Genomic DNA, 14,464 nt, shown 5'->3' on the forward strand with positions numbered 1-14,464 from the left:
AGGGGGGGTGACACGCTTCTAAAATTTTGACGATCGGAATGCATTTTAGAGTATGAATTTATTTGCAGAAACGCCGGCGCGAGCAGCGGCGCGGGCGCGGGCGCGGGCGCGGGCGGCGCCAAGAGCGAGCCCGCGCTGCGCGGCGCCGCCACGCCGCCCGCCAGGCACCGCACCACTCCCCCCGCGCACCAGCCGCACGGTAATACCATTTCATGAGATTGACACTTGCCCTGCGTGTGCTATCAAAACCGTCGCAATCTTATCTCGGTCTAACTTTATTTACACCATTCTTACGAGTACGACGCCCCTCTAAAAACCACAAAATGTACTCCCGTGCCGACTACATCTATATTGATCCCGGTATATTTCCAGCCGGCGGCGGAGCGGCAGCGGGCGGCGCCGGCGCGGGCTACCAGGGCGGCTACCTCTCCTTCCAGCAGCAGCAGCAGTACCACGGCGGCGGGTGGGCGCCCTCCTGCTCGCTCGCCAAGCTGCAGCAGATGGCCGAGGCTCCGCAACACCACCACCAGCAGGTCGGTACCTTCACTTTTAATTTTTTTCGAAGCTTAGTAGCATCGTTTGCAGACGTTTCTGCTTGATACAAAAGTAATGTAACATGTGTATTGATATGATGTCATGTTTGTTAATAGTATGCGCAGCAGGCGGGCGGCGCACAGCACTATCACAAGTACTACCCGGCGCCCAACCAACTCGACGCCGCGCGCACCCGGACACACTCTGCGCCCGCGCCTAGTAAGTTAACCCACACTACTACATTTGCCCAGTTACAACTACCGTCTACGTGGGATAATGAGGAAAATTCTCCTGTCCTCAAACTATAATATCTCCATACCAAATTGGTATGGAAAAAAAAACCCGTGCATTTTTTCGACCGTAGATAATCACTCAATTTAAAATTTAAGGATTTAAGAGCTGAATACGTCTCGGTGGAGCAATTTCGACATATTTATCTTGTTCCTTTGACTGCATATACGACGCAATCCATTTTTTTCTCTTACCCGATCAACTTCTTTTTTGTATACTTCACGAAATTTAATGGTACTATTTCGTCGCACAAGTTATCCAAACTTAAAAAGTGATGCCAGTTTGGGAAATGTTCTGTTTTTATTATAAACTGCTAAAAACGTTGTATTTATTCTTGATGTGAGTAGTGATTGTGAGTTAAATGTTTTGTGTCAGTTCCAGGCAACCTGTCGCCGATGCAGCACATGCAGATGGCGCCGACGTCGCGCATGTCGCCCAACCTCAACTCGCACATCATCTCGCAGTACGGCGTCGGCGTCGGCCTCGCCAACTCGTACCGCATGCCGCCGCAGCAGCAGTTCAACAATCTGCAAATGATGAACGTCAACACACCCGTGCAGTACTCCACACCGGATCCGAGAGCCCAGCAACCGAATGTGTACGCGTATGGGTACATTAATGCCCCGCCAGCCCTCGGCCTGCAGAGCCTGAACTCTACTATGCGTCGGTAGCCCAAACCCAAGCCGGGTGACCCGAAAGCTAACGAGTAGTGCTCGAAATACTCACGCGGCATTCCAGTGTTTTTGTGACGGACGTCTGTGACGCGCATTGACCAAAAACCGATCGTATCGTAAGTACAAATAAGTAAGCTAGTGTATATAAAGTAGTGTAGGTTCGATACGCCGCTTCGGTCGCCTTACCGGGTTTTCGGTTGTCGGTAGTGGCTTTTTTTAGTGTAGGAATCTCGCGCGGTATCTTGATGCTGAACAAAGTACAAAATTGCGGATAAATTGTAATTTAAACCTGTTTATATTTGACCGGCGGAGATATAGCATAATGATGTAGTGCAATAAATTGTATTCGCTGTTGTATGTACCGGTTCGTATCGACCTCGTATTGTGATCGTCCGATGCGTAATAAATCATAATAAATTAATATATTCTCAATTCCCAAAGAAATTAGTTAGGTCTTTGGTTTTGTTGAAAAGTGCAATTGTTTTTCGGATCGCATATTGTATGTCTAATAACGAAGTATGTATATTTTGTATACATTGTATGTACACATTGAACTCTGACTGCCGAGTGCAGTCTACGACGACTTTAATTTATAATTTTAATGTAATCTGTTCTTCGAAGTGCCTCTTTATCGTCCTCTCTGCTTAATTTCCGTGTAAGATATTGTAAATGTATTACATTTAGTTAACACAAGGCTGTATATAGATCGCGTAAGTAGGACCTAACACTAAGATATATTATGAGTTTCGTTTGTCAATGTGATACCGGGAGCAGAATGGATTGGTTCCGCTCGCTGGTTTGATTGCTTGAAGCTAATTTCACACACAGATAGTTTCCGAACCACATAAAACTGTAATACTATGTAAAATTTAATGAATTACGTAATAATTGAATTATTTTTTTAATAATTAACTGTGTGAATGACGAAAGTCCAAATATTTTTGAGATTTTTGTTCCTTTTATGCGGTTGGAAACTAAATTTGTGTGAAGTTACCGACACCAGTGACGAACAGGCCTAAATGACGGTTATCTTTTTTTTATATTTTGTATTCTTTTACACTCGTAGGTTTTAAACGTTTTATAATTAAGATAGTTATGTTTCGCTTAAGGATTATTTCGTGTTATCCCAGTAATTTATTGCCAAATGTTATTAACACTTAATTTTGCGTTTCGTTTTAAGTTTTTTTTAGGTTAGTTGCGTTTAGTTTCTGCACGTACATTAAAATTGTGTTAAGAGGCGTTTCGCCGGCCGTCAGTTGAATTTTGATAAAGATCTGCCGGCACTCGGCGCCATCGGGACCTATTATCGAACTTAACGAGGTTTAAAGTAGCAATAACCACCAATTGTAATAAACTTACTTGCACTGGGAACAAGCTAAATTTACTCAGCACGCGTAATTCTTTCGATATTTTTAACGCGTTTCCTGACTTTGAAGTTAAGTATTACGTTTTTTTTCCAACGCAAATGCAAGCTCTTGGATTTGTAGGAAGTTATTGCTAGTTTAAATCTGCCGTTTATAAGGTTTAAAAAACGCTGTAGCGGCAAGATTTAGGAAACGGGGTATTTTATAAAGTCACAAACAGAGGCGTAGCTAGAGGATATGGCGCCAGGGGCAGGCACCAAATTTGCGCCCCCCCCCCCCACACAAACGAAATGAACTACAAAAGGGTTACTTTTTTTTTAACTAAAATTTACTTTTAATTTAGACAATACAGTGTATATGTGTTTTTTTAATACATCGGCAGGCGTGGCTCACTCCGCGATGTTGTCGCTTTGCTACAGGCAGTTAAAAGTCCATCCGTTCGACCCCAATTTTGGGGTTTGCCATAAGCCGCGCGTGGCGCTGTCGCCACCTAGCGGCCATATCTGCGCTGATCGTGACAGACGCGTTTTGTTAGAGAGTGAGTCTTCTGTACCTAGTACTATTATTTATTCTGTGACATCGGTGGGTAACATGTTTACGACCCACCTGATGGTAAGTGGTCACCGCATCATATGGACGTCTACACTCCAAAAGAGTTACAAGCGCGTTGCCGACCATTTTAAAACTTATGCACTTTTTTGGAGATCTCCATACTGTAGCCTCTCGAGAAAAAGGAACTTAATCAATTTATTGTGGAATGAGCTCCCTTTTTTCGACAAATTTCCTCCCGACCACTGTGGAAGGAATTCCTCTTAAACCGCACAGTACGCGACCATTTAGGTTCTAGGCCTCTAGGGTGTGAGGATAAACACTCTGCCTATCCTAATACGGCGAGCGGTGCAGTGATGGCAAGCTGTCACCGTTGGCAACTAGGCAGCATGTCAAACAATTCTTCAGACAACAGCTCATTGTACTTACCTACGAGCGGTAGAGAACATCCTGTATACAGGGTGGCTAAAAAATAACTGTATTCCCGTTGCCAGGGAGGTTCTGGGATTATAATGAGCAACTTTTACTATGGGACCAACCCCTCAGTCGCGAAAAAAAAATTTGGCTGGTTCATACATTTTGGTTGGTCCATTTTCTATGGGAGGGTAAACTTTTTTTTTGAGATTTCGGGGTTGGTCCCGTAGTAAAAGTTGCTCAGTATAATCCCAAAACGTCCCTGGCAACGGGAATGCAGTTATTTTTAACCAGCCTATATAGGAATCCCCGTACCTACTGTCGTCCGATAGACAACATGTCACAGATATGCAGCAGCAGCTATTGGAGTAGGTTCCGTCTACTACGGCTCATATATATGCGCCTGCCGGACAAAGGGCTAGGGATCCATTTGCATAGGTAGTCTCTTGGACTGTCCATAAAATGTTAACTTCCCGACAGGAGACCCCTGAGGGAAAAGACGCGCTAACACGGAACACAGCTCTGAACTCTCTGAAGCACTCGGCCCGCTCGCCTTATAAAATGAAAGCATAGCAACTCCTACCGAATATCCCTCTGCTTGATAGAAGTTTCTGGCATAGAGTATTCGCACTGAAGGATGGTGGGCGGTAGGGCGCTACCGTCGTCTTTTAAGGTCGAGTTCTAGGCAAAAAAGAGTACCTAAAAGATCGGCTTTCTCTTTGCTTTTCTGAGCTGTGGGCCAGATTACCAGGATGAGAGGTAGTCTTTTGCCCATTTTGGCGCCCCCCCCTTGGACGGCGCCCGGGGCACTTGCCCCCTCCAACCCCCCCCTAGTTACGCCTCTGGTCACAAACATGTACTAAATTATAGTCTTGTCAAGCCAGTCAGTATAAAAAAGTGGCAAATTTGAAAAATGGACGTGCGAAGGGTTATGACTGTTAAGCCCGCTCTACACGTGCACGAATCGCGGTGCGAAGCCGCGAACGCGAGTGTGGAGTCGAATTCGCTGATCTACGAAATCGACTCAACACTCGCGTTCGCGGCGCGATTCGCGCATGAGTGTCGAGCGGGCGTTACAATCTATTCCGTTTCCGAAGTTACCCCAATGCACCTAATTCGAGGTATACATATTTTTTAATGGTTCCGATGCCACCGAGCGCCCGTTGCTCGTTTCAGGGAAATTGTAAAATTGCGAACTGGTGATCGACGCACATCACTGCTTTTAGGCGACTTAAGGGTTCATCCACATATTACGTCGCAATAGGGGTAGAGGGGGTCATGCCAAGTGTGACAGTACGTATTAAATACCTATAAAGTTATAGAACTTTCCTATGAAAAAGTGTCACTCCAGCGGTATCTGGGACGCCCAGACGGACGTTTTCCGCCCGGGTGCCCCACATACGCTCAAAAAAACCTGTCCGCCCTCGGAATACCCAACTGGCGTGAAGTGGCGCAGAATAGGGCAGAATGGCGCTCTCTTGTGTCAGAGGCCAAGATCCTCTTTGGGTCACTGAGCCAGTGATGTATGTATGTATGTATGAAAAAGTGTGACAAGGGGGGAGGGGGAGAGTAAAAAAAATCTAAATGTGTTGTGATGTAATTAATGGATGACCCCTAAGTAAGCAGAAGAATATGCGACAGAGGCAAATAGGCGAAACTTTACAATAAAGTAAGGACCCTAAACACGGAAGAATTTCGTACAGCGACCCGCCATTTCCTATCTCCATCGCACGCGCATAATTATATTTCTGTCCCGCTCGCACAGTGCCGTTGCCGGCATTACGGGCAAGACAGCAATATAATTTACACGCGGGTAATGTACTATCGCCCAAACTGTTAACTGTACATCGGTGGACCTTATGCCTTTTGTAATAAGGTTCACCGATGTACAGCTAGAAGTGTTGCTGTTTGTACGAAGTTACGACGCTAATGCTCTAGTTTCCTAGGATAGCGGTGCCGTCATATAGCGGCCGTCTCCATACAAATACTATACTATACTATACTACGACTATACTACGACATCCATATTTAGCCGTATTATTTAGTATGGAGACGGCCGCTATATGACGGCACCGCTATCCTAGGAAAACCGATCTTAAGTCTTTCTTTACTGTGAACATCAAAGTTTCGTCTATTTGCCTCTGTTGTTTATTCGAGCGATAACTTTTCGATGTTGACGGTTACTCAGGTTATAGTCTGTATCTTTAGGTATTTAAATCAAAGTAAACAAACAATTTGTAAATTTTCGGGTAGTCAACATTAGTTAACCAACCAAATACAAAACCGCCTGGATCTGTCACTGAACGACCTCACTTTAACCTACACATTATTTGATCGTGTAATGTTTTCATCTACCCTCAAGTTTAGTGGCTTAAGGAGCCATTTGGGGGTAGATTTTGTTTACTTTTATTTAAATACCTAAAGATACACAGTATAATTTTTGCGACTAGGAATGCTGAGGTTTGCGTTACGGTCACCAGAGAGCGTGTTTGGTAACCGGTAGTTTATGTGAACTGCTGGTTACCGTGGCGTCCCAAGGTTATGAATGTTATTGTTACTAATGTGTAGTATTATTGTAAATACAATAACAGTAAGACATGTAGCAGGTGTTATCACACAAAATATAATTTTGTGAAAAATGAGTTTATTATTTTAGTCCCTTTCCCAGGCCAAATCCTCCAAATTACTAATAAAAACGAAAGACAGAACAGTGATTTATGGCAGTAATAAACAATTGTAAATAATAGATCAACATTCTTGTAACAAAAAAATAAAAGCGCAACGCCACAGGCTGAGCACAAAAAAGATCATAAAGCATTTATTACAACAATCATAAGCAATACATAGGCAAAGGGTTAGGTAAGACATATGTAGGTAGGGTAGAAAAGGGGTTTCAGTCGATGTGTGGAAGGGCGGCACCGTCGTCAAACCCAAGCCACCTGGCGGTGGACGTAAACCTTACGGGCGGACATTTTAAAAACAACAAATTCGTAAAAAAATATAATACTCTGTTTAACAAGATTTATTCATACATACATAGATTTGATTTAAACGTGACAATTACCAAGATCAGACATCCACATAAAAAAACTAAACAATTAATTACTATACGACACGTATTACTATATACACGGTAATGATATAAAAAATCACAATAATTACATTACTCCGTGTCAATTTGAACTATTATAAATATAGGGTAATTATAATTATAATTTCTGGCGGCGTTATACTAAAATGAATTCTATTCACCTATAAACAGAACTTATTTTTAGTATAAGGTGTCAATAACTGGCCACCCTCAATACTAGCCATCTTATACTAAAATGAATTCTGTTTATAAGTGAATATAATTTATTTTTGTATAAGGTGGCCAGTTATTAAACAGTGACCGGTAATGGACGATTTACCATAAAGTTTCATTTCTTATATTATGTATATACAACACATCTAGCAATCTAGATACTGAAGTATGTATGTACAGTCAACTGTAAAATATCGATGCACAAATTGTCTCAAAAATATGTCCCATAGCTCTCTTACTTATGTCAGCGAAAGGGACATATTTTTAAATAAGTTGGCTACACCCATATTTTTACAATTGACTGTACCACAAAGCTAAATGTATGTCTTAAAACTCTTAAATGACTAGGTACGCGAAAAAGTTCAACAAAAATCATTATTAAAGGGCACCGAGGTAGGTTCAAATACTTGAAATAGGCACACAGAAGGTTCATACACGTGACGATTTCAAGCAGTTACCGCATTGTAGCTTACCATAAGGATGAAATTTGCTTGTATCTTTATACGTGTATAACTTATTAGTTTCCTTACAGCAAGCGATGAAGTGATACCTTTTGCTTGAAATCGTTACATATGTATCTCTGTTACATCTTGTCCCGGTTTCCCCTAAGTATCTACACCTACAAACATGTTTTTTATAAATAATATCTACTTATTAGGCGGACAATTTTGGTAACATATACGATTAAAAATACATTATTCTGAATAATATGTAGACCTTAATATAATGTAGACATTGGTCGAACGCGAATAAATTTGTTCTAGCGGTCTACCATACAAGGAAAATTGGCAATCGAATTTGAATCGATTGCATTAGAAAATAGAGTCGAATTTGATTTGTTTTCATTTCGGACGAAACAAAAGCAATCCTGTTCCATTTAACTAAGATTCAAATTTCATTGGAGGTCATTTGTACTATTATAGTATTAGGACATTGAACCCTAAGAGGTTAACATTATTTCGTAGTTGGCATTTCAAATAGGTACATTCGAGATCGGCTCGTCATCTATATCTACATTCATAGTACAGCCATCAGATATATCGGAGCGGCCGAGGTGCTCAAAAATATCTGAACACGGACTTTAACGCCTTAACAATAGAGGCGTGTTCAGATATTTGTGAGCACCTTGGCTGTACATATGATGGTACTTAATACAACCTTTAGGTTATAAAATTGGTACTAACTAAAGGATCTTCTTTACAGTCAAATACTTACGAAAAATTGTTTTGGTCCTTATCAACATTTTGTGATCGTCCACTTTATAAATATGTATATTTTTTTCAACCAGAGAGCAAAGCTGGTCTTTGCTAGAAAAATCGAACAATTCCATAAAGTTTCCCTATTCTTTATCCAGTCTTTCTAGTTTAGTAAATGTTGGTTTGATTGGCATATCGAGTAGTAGATTGGACAATCAAATTGTTATTTTTAGTATCTGGGATTAACTTGGACTACCGTAAAACAAAGTCACACTGACACTGCCTTGTATCTAACAAACTTTCGACGTATCCACACAATGATTAATACAAAATTGTCTAAATGAGAATCAAACTCATTTAAATTATTTCAAACGAGTAACATAGGTACATCACATGTCAAGAGGTAGGTAGGTATTCATATCATTTTCTACCTAAATTTTGATAGTGACCTGTATTAACCTTTTGAACGCCAGACGGCGCGCGAATATGCCGTGCCCCGGACGCCAGGCGATCGCGATGATTTAAGCGAAATTGAACTTTACGGAGTCTTGCGTAAATCCCTATTGAATTGGCGAATCTGTCGGCTGTAGCCGTCGTTGGCGCCCTTGGCAAGACTTTCCGAGGACGTCCACAGCCCTCTGTGGCGGTCAATGGGTTACATATTTAAATGAACATTATTCATATTGAACATTTCACATATTCTTATCACATAGAGAGTATCTGTTACCTTAATACACTGCCATACCAAGTGTAAAGCCAGGTATAGATTTCGCGACATATATCCCACGACACGGGTCACCAGCGACGTTGGATGATGTGTGGCGCGACGTTGCCAGACTTCGCTCAACATGCCTAGCAACATAGCATCTTACATACAATGTCTCCTTGAATTCCTTTGTTTCCAGGTAACCTGCTCTAAAGTCCTTCATTCTCTGCATGGCTAGGGCGTGACATTCACACATTAGGTGTCCGTCTGGACACCCTAGGTACCATTGGAGAGACGAAGTGCAAATAAACCTTAGCCAACTTGGCACCATCAACTGGACAGATATGGCTTAGGACAGAGTAGCATGGCAGTCTTTGGTGTTGGAGGCAAAGATCCACTTTGCGTTGTTGCAACATAACAGTAAATAAGGTGTCTTACTGTCTCTTCCTCTGGGCCACACATTCCACAATTAGTTGCCCGAGTGTCCCATTCCTCAAAATATGTCCATACCCACAAAACAGTTTATATTTGTATGTAAATCGGCATGGGCACCGGGTCCATAGGCCTCCGATCCATCTTCACCCGCGGCCGCATCAGCTGCAGACTGGTCTCCGTCACCTTTGTGCAGCCTCGGATTAGAAGGCCTTCTAACATGGGGCAGTGGAGGGCTAGTGCTCTGAAATGTAAAAAGAAATATATATATAATCCTTGCTTCCTTGATTAAAGCTCTATAAACTGCATGAAGAGATATGATGAGAGATATGAAATGGACCTAATTAATGAATAACCCTTTTGACATGTAAAGTTTGTAATTTTATGAATAAATGAATATGAATATGAAAAAATAATATCTCACCTGATTCCCTTGTCTGTGATATCCGAGCACCCTACCAGATTGAGCATTCTCAATACAACACTATTCTTCGACATGGCATACAAGCACTTATCCGTAATCTGCCTGTTGCCTTCTAAATTAAATATCCTAAGCAGTCTAAACTTCTTTATAAATATAAGTATACAACTCTCGGAGATTGTCAAACAGTGAGACAAATCTACATCTTCTAGCATACTCTGGTGTAATGCCAGAGCTTCCATCGCCCCTGTAGTTAGCCACAAGCAACGAGCCAGTTTCAATGTACGCAAATTGTTGCAGTATAGAATAACTGGCTGCAAACACTTTGCAGACAAATTATTGCACTGACTTAGGTTTAAATTGACTAAATTTACGTTATGCCGCAAAACTGGGATCAGGTCTGCGTCTGTGACGGTTGAGCATCGAGTCAGGTTTAATACTGTAAGCTTGGAACAGTTTATTGCGAATACCTGCGAAAATAAACAATGCAAATAAGTCGATATTTTTTCAATTTATTTCAAGGTCGCATTTAATTTAAATAAATAACTTACACTAAGCGTGTGTGGCGAGAAACCTTCATTTATTAGTTTCAATACTTTCAGCTTCGTAAAATACATGTTTACTATCTGAAGACAGGTTTTGGATACGCTGCGAAAATTGAAACACTCCCGTATGGTCAGGTAAGGTAGAACATAAGTCACTATAATATCTTCCCAATAAAGATCAAATAAGTGCGTGTTTCTCTTCATGTTTAGTAAGATATTGTAAATATATAGTTATTCATATTAGATAATTATTTCTTTTCTCTAGAATCCAGCGTTATGCTTTTACACCTTTTATTTACGTTTTGTGACAGTGACACTGACGTTTCTGACGTTTGGCGTTTGGATTTTGCCAAGACGTATTTGATATTACCGGCGCAGTACAACATATTTATTTTTATGAAAAATAAGAATGAAATCATCAAATATAGTAAAACGATCTAGTCTTTACGCACATATTTACAAGTTCAAACGTTTCATTTATGCGGCAGCATACAGTGAAAAAAGTTAAAAAGTTGTCAAATATAATATTAAATAATAGTTCACTAGCAAGGTTTTGATACTTGGCGAGCAGTTGTTATCTTGACCAAAGCATATAATATTACTATCTAAATAGATAAGGAGTCTAAGGAGTCAAGTGACCGTGTGTAGGTATATAGGTATTTTAGATTATGGAACAAAACTAACATTGAAAGAGTCTGTTCGGAACGAGGGGCCCAATATATTCTATTAAATCCTGTACCGTTATTCAAAACCTTACATTATAATAAGAGAGCAGCGCTCGTTTTCGTGCCGGAGGCGGTCATCCCTATTATTATTTCCCTTAAAACGTCATCTTTTTACCTACTGGCAACACCAGGCAGCCAATTTCAAGTCTTTATAAAAACAAGTTTGAAATCTGGCTCCCTCATTGGCGTCTTATTTTTCGCTAGGAGCGGTCGTCCCTGGTAAGTCAATTTAGACGACACAACCTATAGATATATAGGAAGGTAATAGATATTTTAGATCAACTCGAGCTTCAATAGTCTTTTAAATAAGCATTCCGAAATATAGTGGTGAAAATGGGGGAGCGCGATCCAGACAATCTACCCTCAAATAAACGGAAAGTTTCAAGCGAAACTTCTGGAAATACAAAACGCACACGTTACGACGAGGTTTTAAATAACCTGTCATTACAGGTCGCAAATATTCAAAATTTTCTATCAAATCACTATCCACCAACAGAAAACCCTCCATCCCCTAGTGAAAATATAGAGGTATCCGCTGACGATGCCCTCGATTTAAATGCGAGCGGGGAGCTGTTTTCCGATGAGACATCCGGTTTACCTTTACCTGGCGATCAGGCATGTGATAGTAAAAAAGAGCCTGCGGTTCCTGAACAACCTTTTTCAATGACCTTAGAAACTGTCACTAAAGATCCACCCGTCCCAAAGTCAGCCCCAAACCATTTGGAGTCGTTAAAACAGTTTCAAAGATTTGAATCATCAGATTGGGCGGAAATTCGTTATTCCGAGGTTCAAAAGAATTATGTGTCTACCCCCGGTTTCATAGAGTTAGAGACAAACGAAGAAATAAAACCCTATGACAATTTTAACAATCTTAGTCATACAGAAAGGGGTTTCGCGGCACTCTCCTCAGGATTGTTAAAACAATGCGATGCGATGGAACAAGGGATTCGCACCTTTATGTCGTGGATAACTTTAACTGAGGTGGTAGATGTCGTAACAATTCAAAATAAGATAAACGAGATTCGAAAAATACCGCCATCCTGTGACAGTCTGTTTCATGGTGACACGTTCTCAGCTGCATTAGAAAAGAAAGGTGGCACAAGTAAAGTGTTTTGGCCTCTTAAGAACGAATCTCGCGTTAATAGAAAAGCCGCGCAGGCTGATTCTACTCCAAATGCAAAACAAAGATACCTATTACCCGCGCAGGGTAATCAACCAACTTTTCAAACTGCTGCACCACCGGCTATGAATAATTATTATTATCCACAAACGGCAACCGCGCAGGTTCCCTACTATCCATACCCGCCAGTACCTGCTGCGCAAGTTGGTTATGGTATATATGATCAAGCTTTGCCAAGACTGCCCGCGCAGGGTAACCGCAATTTTCGCTCTCGGGCCCCTAGGGGTAGGTCAGGACCCGCTAGTACCCAAGCACCTAGACAGTCTTACAATGACTCACGAAAAGAGTCTCGAGGAAAGAAAAAGTTCTGACTCGATGTTTCAGGCAGGTCAAATATCCCAATATGCAAATGTATGGGAATCCTACGGGGCAAGTCCAATGTTACTAAAAATAATACAGGGATATCGCATCCCTTTTTGTTCAAAGCCGATACTTCAACTGCCATGCCTATCCAACCACCCTCAATTAACATTACCGTCAGACGAAATGGACTTGGCAATCAATCAGCTAATAAAAATGAAAGTCATAGAACCAGTACAAATGGCCCCCAGTTTTGTTTCTCGAATTTTCTTGGTCAAGAAACCAGACGGCACACACCGTCCAATATTCAACCTGAAAAGCCTAAATCAATTTGTATACGTAGGCAAATTCAAGCTGATAAACATACAAAGAATTCCGAGTTTTATTCAGGCCTCAGATTGGATGGCCAAAATCGATTTGTCGAACGCTTACTTCCACCTTCCGATAGCACATGCCCACAGGTGCTTTCTAAGGCTAATTTACAAAGGAACCTTATGGCAAATGACCTGCCTGCCATTCGGCCTCTCGTCAGCGCCCAAAGTATTTGCCATGCTCAGCAATTGGATAGCCCAAATATTACGCGAACAAAACGTCCGAGTCATTGTTTACTTAGACGATTATCTTCTAGTGTCTCAAAACAGAGAGGAACTAGAATCCCATGTGAGCCTAGCCTTAAACCTATTAAAGTCTCTCGGATGGCACATAAACATGGCAAAATCAATTCTAGTACCACAAAGAAGCTTACAATTCTTGGGTGTAATGTGGAACCCCCTCACAAATTTAAAGTGGTTACCATCAGACAAAAGCCTTGCCCTTCGAAAGAAGCTAGAGTATTTATTGACAAAAAAGACTGCAAATCTAAAACAAATGCAAAGTCTAGTAGGAACATTGAACTTCGCAAGTTTTTGCGTCATGAACGGACGGTTAAATCACCGAGCCCTACAGCGGTTTTGTCAACATCTCCTAAAAACCGATCATTACAACGAAGTCCCAATACCGTCCGAAGCCCAAAAAGAGCTTTGTTGGTGGTTGCAAAACCATATGAATGCATCCGTCATTCACCAATACCCGGTAACACATCATCTGACGACAGATGCGTCTGGTCAAGGCTGGGGCGCTCAACTAAACAACCTATCAATACAAGGACTTTGGTCCCCCCAGGAGATATCTCTGCATTCCAACGTAAAAGAGATGCTTGCTATCTACAAAGTTCTTATAACGCAAACGAATCTTTCCCATACGACAGTGGCCATACAATCGGACAATCGAACTGTATTAGCATATCTCAAGAATCAAGGGGGAACAAAATCTCGACAACTTTCGGATCTGACAGCCAAACTATACAAAATATTAATGGCAAGGGACATATTTCTATCATTACATCACCTGCCAGGCCTTTACAATATAGAAGCAGATCACCTGTCACGTCAAAAGAAAATGCCAGAGTGGCATTTACTCCCTCACTTCACTCAGATGTTTTTCAAGAAGTTCGGCACCCCTGTGATCGATCTCTTTGCTTCTCACCAGGCTCACGTTGTGCCTCGTTACGTCAGCCTCAATGTGAAAGACCAGAACGCAGAATTTCACGATGCGCTAAGTCAAACATGGGCTTACCCTCTAGCATGGGTGTTCCCACCCCCATTCTTAATACCACGAGTATTAAATCATCTCAATCAAGCAATAGGTCGTTACCTCATAGTTGTACCAAAATGGGAAAAAGCCTTTTGGCGTCCGGACCTCAAACAACGGGCCATAGCGCCCCCGTTTACCATTCGGAATCTAAACCAAGTTCTGATCGACACAGCGACAGGCACTCCCCCGTCCAAAGT

The 14,464-nt window shown here is 41.5% G+C and overlaps 3 protein-coding genes across 8 annotated transcripts in view; 2 read left to right on the plus strand and 1 right to left on the minus strand.

Moving 5' to 3' along the window:
• LOC134672859 (uncharacterized) overlaps window positions 1–2,776 on the plus strand; it is a 32,971-nt gene extending 30,195 nt beyond the window's left edge. Inside the window, exons 9-12 of the mRNA XM_063530809.1 lie at window positions 69–199; window positions 373–533; window positions 651–753; window positions 1,201–2,776. Coding sequence (XP_063386879.1) covers window positions 69–199; window positions 373–533; window positions 651–753; window positions 1,201–1,496 — 691 coding nt within the window. The 3' untranslated portion in view covers window positions 1,497–2,776. The remainder of the gene's footprint in view (window positions 1–68; window positions 200–372; window positions 534–650; window positions 754–1,200) is intronic.
• The window catches only part of LOC134672789 (RNA-binding protein lark), a 529,293-nt gene that overhangs the window by 262,974 nt on the left and 251,855 nt on the right, over window positions 1–14,464 (plus strand). The window lies entirely within an intron of this gene.
• On the minus strand, window positions 9,544–10,727 carry LOC134672750 (F-box/LRR-repeat protein 15). Its single transcript, XM_063530693.1, has 3 exons — window positions 10,437–10,727; window positions 9,889–10,355; window positions 9,544–9,708 (listed from the first exon to the last, which is right to left on the minus strand). Exons 1-3 carry the CDS (start codon window positions 10,632–10,634, stop codon window positions 9,555–9,557), a joined length of 819 nt encoding a protein of 272 aa, XP_063386763.1. The 5' UTR covers window positions 10,635–10,727; the 3' UTR covers window positions 9,544–9,554.

Source organism: Cydia fagiglandana, chromosome 17 (assembly GCF_963556715.1).
Source record: "Cydia fagiglandana chromosome 17, ilCydFagi1.1, whole genome shotgun sequence".
Lineage (NCBI taxonomy): Eukaryota > Metazoa > Arthropoda > Insecta > Lepidoptera > Tortricidae > Cydia > Cydia fagiglandana.